Source organism: Pseudoliparis swirei, chromosome 17, assembly GCF_029220125.1.
Source record: "Pseudoliparis swirei isolate HS2019 ecotype Mariana Trench chromosome 17, NWPU_hadal_v1, whole genome shotgun sequence".
Taxonomy (NCBI): Eukaryota; Metazoa; Chordata; class Actinopteri; order Perciformes; family Liparidae; genus Pseudoliparis; species Pseudoliparis swirei.
Window position 1 is genome coordinate 13,547,930 of NC_079404.1, and position 17,516 is coordinate 13,565,445.

Here is a 17,516-nt window from a genome sequence, read left to right on the forward strand (position 1 = left end):
GGTCAGGTCTCGGGTTATGAGGCTGACGTGACACGACCTGCTGCTGCTGTATACGACGTTTGTAGGAGTTCAAGCAGGCAAATGTGGTTATGACGGCTATGTGGCCGCCTCCCTTTTATCCCCTTGGTTTGAAGACGATCTGCACTGATCATCTTAAAACCACCCAAGTTGATGTTTGACCAACAAACATTGTATTTGTGCGAGTCAGGCGTGTAATCTTTGCATATTGGTAGATTGAGTATTTTCAGGATGAACAGCTTAGAGGACGGGTTATTTTTGTGATACGTTGGTCTGATTATCCCCATTATAAAGAGAGGAGGGGTGCGTGTGGAGGACGACTGGACGCGTTATCAAACCAACCTGACATTCATTCATTTGTACCATTGGAGATGGTGGCTGTGAGGAGAAGTAGGAGGATGAAGATTTAAATCAAGACATGTCTTGATGTGGGCTGCACGGTGGTGTAGTGGCAAGCACATTCGCCTCACAGCAGTCTCTATGTGCTCTGGATGGACTGGCGGCCTGTCAAGGGTGTCCCCTGCCTTCGCCCTATGTCAGCTGGGATCGGCTCCAGCGCCCCTAATGAGGATGAAGCGGTATTGATAATGGATGCTAATGGATGTCCTAATGTATCGAAGGTTGTGTGATGAATTACCCACTCTGTTTGTGCACCATGTCTCATCACCCCAAACATTGATGTATGATCTCCGGAGACCCTAAAAATGTCTTGCAAAAAGACATATGTTCCACTTTCCCTCGTATTGGCATGTAGCTAGCATGCAGAAAGTTCTGGTATTATTTGCTTTAAGTTTCCAGATGTAGAGTTAAAACAATATCTGATGAATCAAGTGGTCAGCCAACAAAATGTAAATTGGCAATTTTGATAACCATTTAATTGTTTCAATGATTTTCAAGGGTACATGCAAAACACTCCTGTTTCAGCTTCTCAAATGTGAGGATTTAATGTTTTTCTCTGAGAGAGGAATAACATGCAACAATTTCCTCAACCAGGCTTGAAGCAGTTCCTGCTATCACACCATCAGCTTTTAAACCCCGAGGCCATAAGACCGCCATAAAACTGCTTTCTAATAAAGAAATAGTGCCCATAAAAAGTCACTGGATAAGTGCGAAAATATATCTTGTGTGCTTTTATGTAATATGGGTAAACTGACCTTTTAAGATTAAGACTTATTATCTTCCGCTAGTTTCAATATGAGTTTTTCCTGAATTTAGTGTTTATAGTTGTGGGTGAACAATATTTGTGACATTTTTCATGTGCAAGTCTCCCTGGAGTCACGGATAAGATTTGCTCTCATAACGGCATATTGGGGAATTAATTGCTGTGATGCGTCTTGTGACGGCCTGTGTGTACACGGTCTCGGCGTGTCTTTTTCTTGTCATTCCCATCATGTTATTTATTGCATATTTTAATTGCTTATCAAAGACTAAATTAAACTTATTCTCACGGTGCAGTCTGTATTTTTTCACAGTTGTGTTAGCAGGTGGACTATAGTTAGGCATCAGTGATGAGAACGATGCATATAAACCTGACAAAATAAAAACACCTGTATAAAGTAATTATTGCATCAGCATTTATCGAATTACAATTCAAAGCAAGGTCGAAACAGAGTAAAACAAAAACTCTTCATTGTACACTGGACCTGCAATGATACGTTAGTCAGTTGTGAACTGTTTTGATTTTTTTATAAAAAATGACAAACAGAAATCTGTTGTCACACTTCAGTGCCTCGTTAAAATGAACAGCAGGTGTCCTCAAATCTTTTCTCAACAACTTCGACACCAACTTGATCTGAAGCACTCGACCGAATCAACACACAGTGCAGTCTAGACCGCCGATAACGTGTCATTGATTGCATTTAATTTTCTTCTCCCAGAGCAGTTTTTCAGGGTTGCAAAAATCATTTGCAAGTGTGAATTTTTCCAAAAAACAGTGTTTCAACATCCAGATGCTGGACTCACTCCCATAACTGGATTTGGATGTTAGCTTCGGTTAAATTCACAACATTCAAAGTGAATCTGTTCCTGTGTGTTGGTCTGCCTTCACATAAATGTCCTCTAACTAAAGGCTAATTGACCCGTCGCTAAGTGCTGCCCTCAGAGGCCGACTGGCCAATCACGGCGAAGCATCAGCCCGCTCTGATCAGGGCAGGTCAACTATCGTGCTCTGCTCTATCCAACCTCATACAATCGTTTCAGATTTGCTTAATTTGTAGGCTGATTTTGACTGCTGGATATATGCTTCAAACGCATATTGTAAAATGTTTTAAATAATAGTTATTCAGGGAGTACATTTAGTCACGCTGTGGGCTCCATGGTAGCTCTGATAGCTTGATGGAGTAGCAGCAGGGAGCGATGTCTATAGAGAAGGTCAATTAGGATTACTTTGGGAAATTCTTTTGACAATGAGGCTCGTTTGAGGTTGATATTTAAATTTGCATACAATAGATCTGCTAGTTTCTACTTCCCCTTCATAGTATCAACTGTACAAAAGCTTTGGGGAGTATCAACAATTTCAGTTCTTCCACATTCTGGATTTTTAATGCACTTGTACTTTTCTCGCTTGCTTTATTCTGCAGAGTTAATTCTGCTCCTCCAGCAAAGTCAGCACTTAACCTTGCACTATACACTCTTTCTTTCCCTCATCTTCCCATCGCGCACACATACGCACAAAGTCATGGACGGCATCATGTCAAACATCTTGTCAAGTTGTTTTTAAGTCAGCCATTTGATTTTGTTATTTTCATTTCCCTTGGTAATCAAAAAGAAAATTCTCCCATGTGATGTCATCTTGTGAGGTTGTTGGACTGAGAATATGATTTCCCTGTGAACAGAAACAGACGTTTTTGTTTCTTTTTTAAGACAAATGTGAGACAGAAGGGACCCTAGTTTGCCTCCTTTGAGCTACAGCTGCTCTGCCCACAATCTGTCAGTAGCATGTTGTCTGAACATTATTTATCTCTAACGTTTAATTGAATCTCAATCTTTGAAAATATCTTTTAAGCTTTCAACATTTACATTTGTTCTAACCCAAACTGATTAGAGTTCAGTAATCACCTTTTTGTTGAAGAGAAGGCATGAACACCGCCGTGTTTTGTTCAAAACGATAAACAATAGCCATGTTTTGATTAAACCTTTGGGTAAGGTACTTGGGGATTTAATGTTAATTAACCAGAGGCCACAGCTGATATAATCTGCTGCTGGCTATGTTTATCATTTCAACTGGTGAACCTGTTACTGTTGGATATAAATGATGCAAGGCCTGCAGCCTGAATATGTGAGTTGTTCAGACCATATAGTGAAACATTGGTCTTTTTACTGACCTGTCCTGAAAACAATTTCAAAATGTAGAAATTGCCCACTGACGCCATGGGCCAGTTTCATATTGTTTAATTTTCAGTTTGCGTTGGACTTTTAAGTGACACTGTAATGTGCTTTCACAATACATTTACTTCCGGATACAAGTCACAATTAAATGACGTTTCACTAGGCACTTGGAGCTATCTATTAAAGGAATATTTCAACACCTACTTGCCTTTTTTGTGAAAGTCTGATAAGAAGATTGGTACGACCCAGAAACGTCTTCGAAATGCTTGACATGTCACAAAGTCTGAATTCTTTAAAAATGCAATTCTAGCTGCCAAGATGTAACTATGATGTCTTCGGGGGAGGAACAGATGGATTTTTGGAAGTTAACACAGAAAAATTCATCACTTAATTTGGGGGCTCAAGCTGGAGGAGTGTCTTAGGTGTCTTATGATGCTCCATGTACATAACTTCTGTCTGTCGTCCTGAAAGAGATCAAATGAACCCGCTCGTGTTGGGAAGTTGTGTGTTTGGACAACGTTGAAGGCAGTTTTTTGTGTTTGTGTGCGTGAACTAGGACTCATGAATGCAGAAAACCTTAGATTTCAGATGCTTTTGATTAATCCTGCATAAATAGGCATGTAGACGTCTAGGAGGCAGAATCACCAACATATTCAGACCGCGGTGGTGATGATGAACGATGTAGCTCCATGAAATGGCAATGTGCTTGAAGAAATGGAACTATGATAATTTATTCCCAGTGTGTTCAAGTAATCAACAGTCTTCACGCTCAGTACAACAGAAGCCTCCGTTTGTATTTCTATGCATATTATTTATGGAGTGATAAAATGTTAGTAAATTATCTCCCAGTTTATGTTTGACAGTTAAATGTGTTCGACAATATTTTAAAACTCACAATGAACGTGAGTGAGCGTGCGTGTCTGTGTCTAAGTCCAATCACTGCTGCCAACACAGCGATAATATCTCTGTCGTGATTAATTAATGACCCCTTCTCTCCCCTGATTCTCATCGGTCCAGCCTCCAGGCATATTTGTAGCATTTCGTTTATTTTCCTTTTCCTATCCTCTTCCTCTTGTAAAAGGATTCAGAGACAAAGTGACAAATCCCTCACGGGAACAGCAATCAAACCAAGAAATGTTATTTACAAGTGTGGTACTGTACCTGCCAAATGAACACTGAATACATGTCTGTGCAAGTGAAATGTATGATGATGCTCTTTATGAGGAACACTGTGTTATTGCAGTGGCTACAAGAGTCAACTCCAATATTTTCTTCACAGTTCTTTTTAAAACTGTAACATCCACATGCAAACACAGATTAAGAGGGAGGACGAACTCTTTCCTTTTGTGATGAGGCTCACTTGAAATCTACTTCAGTTTTGCAGAATACACGAGCAGCTACCACCTAAGATGTCACCGCGTTACCGAGAACCTAAAGTTAATATACATATTATATGGCTAACATAATAATAAATTATAATATATGATAATTAATCGAAATCTAAAGTTGCAATAGCTCCTCATCTATCCAAATTGTGCTGTAGGTCTTTCCAACCAACCAGTCCTCGGGCAAGACACTCCTTCAATATAAACTGTCGCTGCAGTGCAGTAATGTTGGGATCGATTGATGCGCGGCAGAGATGTGCTGCCAGGGTGCGCATCAGAACCAGAGGACGGGCTCGCGGCCAAATCACGATCTGACAGCGGGGACCCGCGGGGTTCTCCCGGCTTCCTGAATACCAGAAGAGATCAGCCGAGGGCAACGTGGCGGAGGCGGGACTGTGATAGACCTGATGCAGGAGCCAAGAGGAGCAGAGCCTCATTGTGTGACTTAACCCTTGTGTTGCCTTAGGGTCAATTTGACCCGAATCAATATTACACCCTCCTGCCGCCTTCGGGTTAATTTGACCCCATTCAATGTTTAATGTCGGTGTTCTTTCGGTAGTCAACAAACAAACATAAAGTGCCTCACACGTGAACTTGGAAAACAATATTAATTCTAATAATTTTCTGGAGGTTTTAATTGCTGGCATCAAATTGAACCCAAAGGGTAAAATATGTTAGTAAATATAAAGGTAACAGGAGGGTTAAACATTGAATCGGGTCAAAATGACCCTAAGGCGGCGGGAGGGTTAAGAATAGAAGTGACTGTGGAGTGGGCCGTGGGGGCCGGATACGCTCCAATTAATTAATTACAGGATGTAGTTAAACAATTAGCTTTTGATCATTTCACCACAATACAATTTTATAAAAAAGTGCCCTCATTAGTTTGACAGTTTCTTATCACCGGTCAGAGGTGCATCCGTTTATCCGAAGCTGTCGTCCCCTTAATAGCCCATAATGACCCCTGGAGTTGCTGCCGTGGCAACAGGTCGGCGTTGAATTGGAACTGGGATTGCTGTCGGATTTGTAGCTAATATTGTTCCAGTGAGCTCGTTGACCGACAGTCAGCCAGGGACACACACACACACACACACACACACACACACAACTTGTGATCTCACATTCACGGCATGTATGAATCCTATTCTCTCTCTGTATATGGCTGTATGAATGAATGAGAGAAGGTGAAACCCTAACAGTCTATCCAACATATCTCTCGCCCCATTAGTGCGTCCCCTCAGCGCAACACAGACCGTCGGCCCAGTGCCAATTAAGAGTGGAATGGAGGGTTTTACTGCAGTTGTTATTCTTTGGATGCACATGAACGACCTCTCTGCGGCAGCCCGTGTTCTGGCCGCCGTGATGGCTGTGGTTTTATCAGACTGCCGCAGAGATATTTGAGTGAACCACAGCTCTGAAAAAGTAGTGCACAAATACATGACGCAGACCATCGGGATTTATTTTCTTCATCCCTCTAGTTTACTTCCCCACATTAATTAATGTAGAAGCTTTGATGATGTCATAATTCCCCCAGCTGGGTCACTTTGTCCCCCGACCCCACGCTCATTTACTGGAACTCATCAGCATCACACAAATGCACACATTGTGACTCTGTGTGCTCTCTACCATCAACGTTTGTATTCCTCAGCCATGGCTCACCAACTCACGGGGCGGTCACACATTAGCTGATGATACGATATTCCTAAATGGCATCAGGTTACTTCACTGGCTTTGTACTCCAATCAGAAAACCCCCTTTTGCTTCGAATAACAATCAAGACTGACAAAAGAGAGTTGGATGGTTCGGACTAGACGCATCCTGGATTTCCACCCAGCCGTGGTCGTTGCCAATGCTTCCATCTTGTCCCTCGTCCTCCTCACGGTGCCTCCACACTGTCGAGCTCCACCCTCATCACCAAGCTAGTCAACAGTTTTATTAGACTACTCGGCCCCAAGCCTCAGAAAAGCTAAATAACAACAACTTAAGGCCCCTGTTTTCACAACCAAAGAAGACATTAATGAATCTCTCTCTCTCTCTCTCTCGTTTCAGTACTAAGGACAGTTCCATAAATATCAAATTGGCTTGTACAAGTTTTTAGAAAAAATATGGATATAAGTCGAGCTTTTATTCATTGAAATGTTCGGCCTGTATCCGACTGTTTCCAACCCAAAGGCTCATTGTTTTTGCTGACGTGGAGCTTCAGATGATGGTCGTTGCACAATGTGACTAAGCGTTCTATCCTCTCCTCCTCTTCTCTTAGCAAAGGCAGCATGTTTATCAATGGAAAGTATTCACCGTCATCGTCCATATAAGTGATAACTTCATTGTATGACTCTGGACAGACATGGATGTAAACTGCATGGTTGGGGGAGGCGTGCAACCGCACAGTGCTATTGTAGTTGCATAGCATCGCAACTGGCTTAAAAATTCAAAATGAAGGTTCAGGTTTGGGTTGAACAACAGTCGGAAAAGATGAGTTCTCTTGAAGAACTCTTCCACCATCCTGACCTCTCCAAAGGGCTCGCTGCCTCCTGCCTTACCTCGGTTAATCGTGCATTGTCCATTATGCTCTTCTGTTTCTCCTCTGGGAGATGTGCCGTGTTTCTCCTTTTTGTGTTTCACAACAAACGAGCACGCTGTGGGCAGCAGTTCAAAACAGAAATGGCAGTCATGAGCTCCTCTTCTGTGCATGTTTTAGTTTTGCTCCACTGTTTTAATTGTGCTACTCTTTAAACAAGCTTATCTACCTCGTCATGGTTGCTTTAGAGACGGGTGACAAAGGAGTTGTTTGTCTGATTTCACACAACTTGCAATGTGCAGTCTTTTCTGTAGTCCTTGAGGTTAAACAGTGGGTAACAGTAGTTAATCTGTGACGCAAGGGGTACGAATTCTCTAAACAAAAATGTATTTTCCTGCAATGAAATCGTGGTTCACCCTCGACTTAGTCCCTGATCTTTTCACTGTGTAGTAGTTGACAATATAGAAATGTATTTAGACCAACCAAATGTATGGTTGGTCTTTATTTAAAAAGTATCCCCCCCCCTCTTTGGCAGCCAGCTGTTGCTCAAGAGGTGCATATGACCATTGACTGAGTTTTATGAGATCACATTAGCATACTCGCCTCTCCATCTTGATAAGTACTTATCCCAGACCGATGACCTGATGTGGCGGCTCTGGCTGTGCTAGTCGGAAGCTTCTTAGTGGACCTCTGTGGCGTTCTCAGTCCAAAGCCTACAACCCCCCACGCCCCTCTCCCACCATCAACACTGGTTTCTGATTACTGCCATTTCATTGACCTGCCATCTGTCTGCTGGCCTTTTGGTTTCTTAATCCTGTCGTTTCCATACTGCGGAGCTTCAGGATCTGCTTTGCAAAACGGGCCTGCGTGCAAACACAGATGCATACAACGCGGACCAGTGGTGAGAAGGAGCTAAAGCTTAATTGATGTCCGTGGCAGTGCAGATGGCCTCATTAACTGAAGTTCTAACAACCTTAATGTAAAACCTCTTGTGTAACTCTCGGGACTGCCCCACACTGCTGCTGCTTTCATAGCTCCGTCTGTCTGAGTCTACCCAAGAGCGACGGAGAACCACATGGATCGTTGATCTCTTTTGTGGAAATCATGGTTTGTCTTTTGTGAAAAATGAATCAAAGCACTCTCAGATTCACCGTTAAAAAAAAATCACAAATAAACCAAAATTACCAATTTGGATTATTCTTTTGCAGACATTCTATTTTCTTCATTAATTTCTTCTGCATATTTTAAACTGTCTTTACACCACACATATTGTGGTATTTTTTTCTGCACACACTGCAATAACTATGACCTAGCAATTTTTTTCAATTTACCACATAATATTTAACCCAAAATAAGACATTTATATAAATGTAATATTTATTTTAAAAATATATTGTGTCATAGAAATATAGATTAGAATAGAACACTTAGCTGTTGTAAAAAATACTATTTCACTATTTTTAAATAGTAAGGAATATAACTAATATTCACTAAAGTGACGAAGCAGTGCCACTTTCATTTCATTGCGCTGACTTTCATTTCATGTTTTTTATTGTGGACTTCTTCCAGATGCAGTGATACATTTTAAGTATGTTATTTGAATGTGATTTGAATGACCTTGTAGCTAATCTCCTTCTGTCCTCTGTGTGTCCTCTGCAGGGCAGAGTGTGCAAGGTGTCGCAATTCAGACCTTCATGCCCTTTGCTGTGGCGGCAGGACAGGAAGTGTGTGTGTGAACGTCCCCGGTTGGTTCTGCTGGGATGAACATGCCACTGCACCAAATCTCTGTCGTCCCCCGTGATGTCACCTCGTCGCGGGTGTCAAGCAGTGGGAAAACTAAGGACAAGGACAAGCAGGTATGTGCAGAGTTAAAAGACCGGGGACACAGCTGAGTATTATGGGGTAGTTTTAGCCCATAAAGTGTAGAATGTATCCTTCAGAGAAATTCTATCATAGTAAGGGGAGATCTTGAACTTAGCCCCGCAAACAAACTTCCAGACTCCTCTAATGTCACACATATATTTTATTTATTTACTGAACATCTCCCAAACAAGTGCAGTAGAACAGAGAGAGTCGGCGGAGTAGTATCGAGTGAGTCTTGTCCATCGGGAGCAAAAGAGGAAGATGTGTGACATCACCATAGAGCGACCCCTTCCCCAGAGGGATGAGGTCGGGGTGTGAATTGTGTTAATGAAACAACGGATCATTCGTCATTCATAGATAATGACATTGCAAATTAAAAATGAAAGAATCGGCCTTGGTTTATTAATCGGAGCACCCGCATAATAACTTATCCGAGTGCTAAATATATATTTTTATTTTGAGCAATTCTCTCAAATCAACTGAGGGAGGCGAGTAGAAACAAGAATAAAAGTTCATCTGACCCTATCGCAGTTTTCTGATTTAGGATTTCAACTTTATTCTTTGAAATAAGATTTTTCTCAGAATCCGGAGAGTACTCTCTGAAATGGTTAAACCGCTCACATCTGGCTATCATCCTGAATAATCGGGACATTTATTTTTTTCTGAGATGGTTATCACTTTTGATTTGCCAATAATAACAAAGACTGTTGGGTGTAGCATCAAAACCTGTTGTTGATCTCGCATGTTGCCCATAACTCTTTACTGTCTGTTCTCCCTCTCTGATCAGAATCAGAAACAGTTTTATTGCCAGGAATGTTTACACAAACGAGGATTTTATTTTGGCGGTAGGTGCAACATTTGGACATGACAAACAACAATCATCACGACAGAAAGACAACAAATAATGTGAAAGTGTTTGGGTGTGTGCTTCAAGTGATGTGTGTTTTAGTTAAAAGTGTATGTTACATGTGGCGTGTGTTTAAGTTAAAGTGCATGTAAATAAAGTGACGTGTGTGGAGGAGGCCTCAAGTTAAAGTGCATGTTAAAGTGACGTGTGTGGAGGAGGCCTCCAGGAGGGAAGAAGAAGGAGGAGGGAGTAGGAGGAAGAGGAAGGAGCGGGAAGAAGGAGGAGAGAGGAAGGTGGAAGAAGAGGTGGTAGTCCTGGGGGTGACAGTCAGTCAGTGGGGGATCCGGGCTCCATTGATGAGCCCGACTGCCGACGGAAAAAACTTTGGTGTGGCGGGAGGTCTTTGTCCTGATGGACGCAGCCTCCTCCCAGAGGGAGGGACTCGAACAGGAGTGTCCAGGGTGGGAGGGTCAGCGACATTCTTTCTGGCCCGCTTCAGTGACCTGGAAGTGAACAGGACCTGGAGGGAAGGCAGATTGCAGCCGATAACCCTCTCGGCCGAGCGGATGATGCTCTGCAGCCTGCACTTGTCTTTGGCTGTGGCTGCAGGGTGCCAGACGGTGATGGAGGAGCAGATGATGGACTCAACGATGGCCGTGTAGAATTGTACCATCATTTTCCCTGGCAGGTTGAATTTCCTCAGCTGCCTCAGGAAGAACATCCTCTGCTGGGCCTTCTTGGTGATGGAGCCGATGTTCAGCTCCCACTTGAGGTCCTGGGAGATGATGGAGCCCAGGAAGCGGAAGGACTCCACAGCGTCGACGGGGGAGTCACACAGGATGAGAGGGGCGGGTGGGGCTGCATTCCTCCTGAAATCCACAACCATCTCCACTGTCTTTAGAGCATTGAGCTCCAGGTTGTTCTGGCTGCACCAGGTCACCAGGTGGTCAGTCTCCCACCTGTAGGCGGTCTCGTGCCCACCAGAGATGAGTCCAATGAGGGTGGTGTCATCCGCAAACTTCAGGAGCTTGACGGACTGGTGACTGGAGGTGCAGCTGTTGGTGTACAGGGAGAACAGCAGAGGGGAAAGAACACAGCCTTGGGGAACCTGTGCTGGTGGTCCGGGAGCCTGAGACGTGTTTCCCCAGCCTCACGTGCTGCTTCCTGTCGGTCAGGAAGTCTGTGATCCACCTGCAGGTGGAGTCGGGCACGTGCAGCTGGGAGAGCTTGTCCTGCAGCAGGGACGGGATGATGATATTGAAAGCAGAGCTGAAGTCCACAAACAGGATCCTGGCGTAGGTTCCTGGGGAGTCCAGATGCTGGAGGATGTAGTGAAGGGCCATGTTGACTGTGTTGTCTGCAGACCTGTTGGCTCTGTAGGCGAACTGCAAGGGGTCCAGGAGTGGGTCGGTGATGGTCTTGAGGTGTGACAGGACCAAGCGTTCAAAGGACTTCATGACCACAGAGGTCAGGGCGACGGGCCTGTAGTCATTGAGTCCTGTGATCTTGGGTTTTTTGGGGACAGGGATGATGGTGGAGGCCTTGAAGCAGGCTGGAACGTGGCATGTCTCCAGGGAGGTGTTGAAGATGTCGGTGAACACCGGAGACAGCTGGTCAGCACAGTGCTTCAGGGTGGAGGGGGAGACAGAGTCCGGGCCCGCTGCTTTGCGGAGGTTCTGCTTTTTAAACAGCCTGTTGACGTCTCTCTCCAGGATGGCGAGGGTCGTCGCTGAGGAGATGGAGGGTGCTCCAGAGGTGTGAGCCCCTGATGGGCTGGGGGAGGGTGGGCTGATGGTCTGTGGCTTGTTGATGGGGCTGTGGGGGATTGTCTCAGTGAAGTGCGGTGACAAACGCCACAGTGAGGTGCTCTCAGAGCGCAGTTGCTTTTCTGAGCTCTGGAACAAAGCGAGGTGCTAAGACAATACGTCCGGAGGCTGCCCTTTCTCCTCTTCCTCATCCACTCACAATAGACTCATGGCGACTAAGTGCAGCAGCACAGGTGTTCTTTAGAGGCTTCTTCATGCTGTACATGGTGCTTTGTTTTGGCCTCCTGTTCTGAAAAGTTGACCATAAACAAGCTGAGAACTGGCACTAATGTGTATTTTTACTTTACACACACACACACACACACACACACACACATTGCAGAATTAAAAGTGAACTGGGATTCACTCTGAAGTGGTTTAATTTCTTACAAATCAGTAAGCATTAGTAAGCTGTGAGTTTGTGTAGCTGTAATACATGTTTGTACATTGCACGATTAACTGGATTAAGGGTTTAAGTCGTAGCAAGGTTGCCTTAGTTTTCTGGGAAATAAAAGTGAAACTGTCAGCTGTGTAATGTCTCTCGGGCATTCGGTCTCTCTCCCTCCATGTTTGCTAGCAGTGTGGAGATCCAACCCTACATCTCTCTGCTCAGCATCACTCTCTCCCTCTGTCTGTCTCCTGCTGGCTGAGCTTCCCTCCTCCCCCTGAGGAATAAATGGATAAACAGCAGTGACTCCCGTCCTCCCCATGGAACCATCAGCAGAGGAGAGAGAGGAGAAGCAGAGTGAAGGAAAAGAGGAGAGAGTGTTTACTTTGCATGCTGATTAGCGTGAGAGCCCTGGAGGGTGTGTGTGTGTGTGGGGGGGGGGGGGGTCCAGAGTTTAGTCACAGAGCAGAAGCCCATCTGGCACTCTTAGACAACACAACTGGTCTTTTAGCGCATCAAGAAGAAAAGAGAAGCAGAACTTTCCTCTACTTGGAATTCAGAGTTTGTCAGCTGCTCCTTCAGAGAGCAACACATCTTCAGCTGTTGTTGGTTTCCCTTCACTCGCCTCTCTCCTCCAGCGCCCCTCAAGTTCATTTGTCTTCCTCTAAATCCTCTTTGGGTATGTACTCATGGACACTTTGTCTGTGCACTGTGGGTCCTCCACTTCAGAACTCCTGTAGATAAATTGAGGTTTAAGAAATATTTTTTTAAACGGCTTCAAAAGGGTTGGAGAGGAATAGTTTTATTGTGTGTGTGTGGGGTTCCCTGGCGGCTCTCAGCATTGGCAAATAATACGCTCATATTTATTTGAGTGGTGTTTTGATAAGGTGAGCAGCAATTTAAATTATGCATGAGTTTATAACTTCATCTCTCGTATAAGATGGCAGGTGGGGAAAAATAAAGTTTTGTGGCATATCTGAAAAATGCAAGCTGTAGCTTTAATTTTCACATTAACACTTGTATTCACATAAAAACTCGTGACCTCGCTCACACTGATATTATATTTAGCAGTATATCTCTGTGACATTGTGATACTTGACACCCGCTCTTATGATGCTGCATGTATTTTTCATGAAAGCACAAAGCGCTAGAAGAGAACTTTGTCCTTCGTTCAGCATGTGTCTGTGTCCAAGGACAGCTTGAATAACCGCGGAGCTCCTCGGCACTGATCGTGGCCTCCACAAAGCCCGGCTCTATCAAACATGGACTGCAACAGCTGAATACACTTTCCACACAGCCTTCAGGCGGTTTATTGTGTCTGTCTTTGCTGATTTAACAAAGCGCTTCTAGTATAGAGACAGAACTAGTTCACTTGAATCAGCCTTCTTGCACTTTTGGTGCAGGTGAAGCTTTTAGGCTGAGATGGCAGATGGCGGGGTAGCCTGTTTACACCCAGCATTGCTACATCTGAAAAATGTAGACCAAAAAAAAAATGTAATATGGGCCTTGAGGCAGAGAAACCGGTACCAAACATTTGGTGCATCTAAACTGTGCAAATTCCTTCTCTTCCAGACAGCAAGGCCCAGAGGCTGGCAAATAGAAATGCCATGCTAATACCACAGAAAGCCTTTGAGCTGGCTAAACTAAGCATGAAATGCTAAGTTATCTGGAAAAGAAGTATTTACATGTGTGACTCGAGTACATTAGGACTAAACTTAAGGTGTTCACTTCAAGTTGGAAGCAGAGGATGTGTTCCATTTATTTAGCTGACTAGCTTCTGTAATATTAGTGTTTTTACTTGTGCACCGGTGTTGATCCATTTATTATTCAAATCTGGAAACATGTCACATATTTTCTCCTTTTCTCACACATGCATATAAACGCATATACACAACCCATACGTTCATCCCGGTGTCGATGTTCTGAGGCCTAACGGGTTCTCGGCCTGTCTGCTAGGGAGAAGCTGGAGAGAGAAGATAACACTGAGGCAGGATGGGATTCTCTTTATGCTGGCAGATGTTTTCATAAAGGTATTAATCTTGCATGTCAGCAAACTAACCTTTGATTCGTCTCTTTGGTTGGTCAAGCACTAACTTGCACAACCAATATTATATTTAATGCACCCTATTGCATGTCCTAAAAGAAAAAAAGAACATTCGGGTCCATAAAAATGCATTCACATGTCAGCAGCTGGTGTTAGTAGTCTGTGCAGGACTTGCTCGAGTTCCCCGGAGGACCCGCCTGCGCTGAGCCACTTGAGGTTGAAGTGTGAAAAAACGCAATTAAATGTGAAGGAGCCGACATGACGGACATGACGGACATGACGGACAGGCCTTCGAGGACCTTGAAAGTAGTAAGGAAGGACTTTGCTTCCTTGCCTTCTGGAATGGGAAGTTATTTTACTTTCTTTTGGACACTACTTTTGCAATATTTTTTTATATTTACGATTATAATCAACTCGTAGCTAAAGAAAATGGACTTTGAGAAGCATGACGAGAAATAATGTCAGTCCCCTTACCTGCTATGTAGATATGGCGTTTGTAAGATGGTGGAAGGACAGTTTGAGACGGGGCGCTGCATGTATCTCAGCTCTCCGTTTCAGAGGAGCAGCTTCTGGCAGAGGGAGAGACATTCAGAGGGAACTGTCTTCTAATTAACCCCTCTCTAATTGCCCTCCACACACATGGACACACTTTCATAGCACAAAATGAACCCTTTACTGTGACATAAGAATGCTCAGCAAGCTGCTTTCAGATGTTCTCTTAGTGTAACATATGTTTACAAATTAGTATCTCACAATTTACTTTCTGGGCTGTTGTATAACCTAATCCGACAGATGTACAGCTGCTAACCTACGGTATTTTACAATTTACATTGTTCAGCCTGTCGCACACTAGAGGAACAGAGTGCACCTGAACACACAAAGCTTTCCGTTATGAAAGCCACCAATTTTGCCACAATGAATTTAAAGGAACCAATTCCATTTTTACACGCAGCTGCCGAGATGCATGCACATCTCTGTTGTAGAATATGGATGGAGCGTACAGAGACACAAGTGAAGAGCCAGCAGATCACCAGAGACAGACATGCAGACAAAGATGAACAAAAAAACCACATGTGAAATTAATGAGGTTATTTAGAGGTGGGAGAAATAAAAGCCTCTTAGAGACGCTGTTACCTCAGTCTTTGGGTGCTTCTTTTGCACCTCTGTTCACTGGAAGGTGTCTCCGCGGGGTGTCTGAGGACACCGTTTAATTTAGACCGACATGCTGATTTAGCGTCTGTGACTCTCACGACCTCCAACATTCAGCCACACAGCCAGCCAGATCAATGGAGGAGGCTCTCTGAGCGCTCCCACAGTGGCCATATTCTTCCTCCCGAGGAGACGCTGCACATGTTCCCCTCACAGCAGCCTGTCCTCTGGTTCTGTGGAGTCTGACGCACAATATCTTCCTGATGATGAATGCTGGTTTTATGCAGCCGTTCGCCCCGGCTGTGTAATGAGTCTGATAGCACTCAGCGCTGTCACGCTCCATTGTGGTGGCCAGTTTATGGCAAGCACACTGGAACATACTAAGTCTCTTGTGCATCCAGTGAAAGATGGTGGGCGGTCAGACTCTTTCCAGTCAGAGATGATGATGAGATTCCCAATTGTTTTCATTTCAGGGGAGGAGGACATTTAGGCCCAAATACACACTAGAGTCTCTTACAATAAGACTGCATCTTACTTTGGTCCATCCCTGTCACCCTAAAATGTCTTTTGTTCTCCAACTTTTCCTCCGCTCCCTCCTCCCACCAGCTCCTCTTTTTCCTCCTCCGCCGTCATCCTCTCATGATGTCATCCAGGGGAAGGTTAGAGCAGTTAATCTCTCCGCCGTTGAATTCACTCCTGTGACCGCACTGTGAGCTCTTCGTTGTTGCAGATGCCCAACAGCTTCAGACATTGACTCGATAACAAACTCGTCTCACTTGTCTGTATACAATACTGTAATTCTGCTACTCTGAGCTATAGGGCACGCGTGAGGGGATAAGGCTTTCTTTTGTTGTGGAAGGCAGCTTTTCAGACAGTCTATGAGAGGAACTAGAAGCCAGCCTCTAGATATGGCGATGCCGGTCTGTCAAACCTCGTGACTTTGGTGATCCATCGACTTTGCATCGAACGCCATCGTGAGAGCAAATTAGATTTTATTTTTTGTCCAATATTTTGTTCTATGACCTGCTAAACTAAAGACTCATTACCCTCAGCTGGGCTGGTGTTCACTGACAAGCAATTAGCAGATGTTAGCATATTAACACACTAAACTAGAGGTAAACCATCAGATCTCAACTCTTAAGGGAATGGATACGATGGTATTGTTGTTATCCATTGGAATGATAGCACAACTATTTTAAATGGTACTCATGTATTAATGAGCTGTTTCTGCATCAGTATTTAGTGTATGACCAGAATGACTTTACTGTGGCCTCCACTTCACTGAGCCTTAAATGTCCCAGTGGAGTAACATTCATGACCTTTAAATTAGGCTTTAGGGATGATGGAACAAAATGAGATAAATTCACTCAAGGTATTTATGTTTTAGACAGGAGAGACAAAGGATTGAGGCAATAATTGACATCTGCAGGGTCAGTTTGAGAAACTGGGAAAAAATCTGATTTAATTAATTTAATTTAATTTGTCAGCTTTTCACACATTTTTAAAAGTTAACCTGCAGCTAAAATATGTGGAACCATTTTTTTAATTGAAATTGAAAGTAGTCCAAAGGCCACAATATGTAATGGGGTTGTTGTTTAGAGGGGTGATCTGATAAAGTTACAGAATACAAAAGAAACAAAGAAACAGAGTGTTCATTGGTCACTCAGAAAATAACCCTTCTGCTTCATATGGCAGAAAACAAACCATACGGAGTAATATATCCAGTATTTAATAAGTACCCACATTTTATTTAGATCAGTTATATATTGTTATAGGAGAGGTACTAACTAACAAATTAAGCTCCACGGGTTAAGAAAATGATGGACGTATCAGAAAAATATCCTTCAGTTTTGTTTCTAACTCAAAGGTGAGAGTCCCATTGTACAACAAGAATGGGTTAACTCGTGGAACAACCTGCTAGCTTTTTCTATTGTGCTAGACAGGAGGAGAGATCTGTTCGTTATGTTGTAAAGAATGAAGAAAGACGGCATGCACAGAGAGCTCCCATCGGCCGAGTAGATTACCAGATGTGTGTTGCTTGGCAATTTCTGCCACTTGAAGTCCAGAGCACATTTAGAAATCTTCTGATCAATTTTCAGTACAGAGACGGCAAGTATCTCAACAAAGATTCACCGTGTGAGGCTATTTCAGAGATGGAATCTACCATCTCAAGAT

General features: G+C 43.7%; 1 protein-coding gene across 4 annotated transcripts in view; it reads left to right on the forward strand.

The window, feature by feature from the left end:
• Positions 1-17,516, forward strand: part of marchf8 (membrane-associated ring finger (C3HC4) 8) — a 57,131-nt gene that overhangs the window by 7,257 nt on the left and 32,358 nt on the right. For all 4 annotated transcript variants that reach the window (XM_056435202.1, XM_056435203.1, XM_056435205.1 and 1 more), the window contains exon 2: positions 8,905-9,101. In XM_056435202.1, coding sequence (XP_056291177.1) covers positions 9,006-9,101 — 96 coding nt within the window. In that variant the 5' untranslated portion in view covers positions 8,905-9,005. The remainder of the gene's footprint in view (positions 1-8,904; positions 9,102-17,516) is intronic.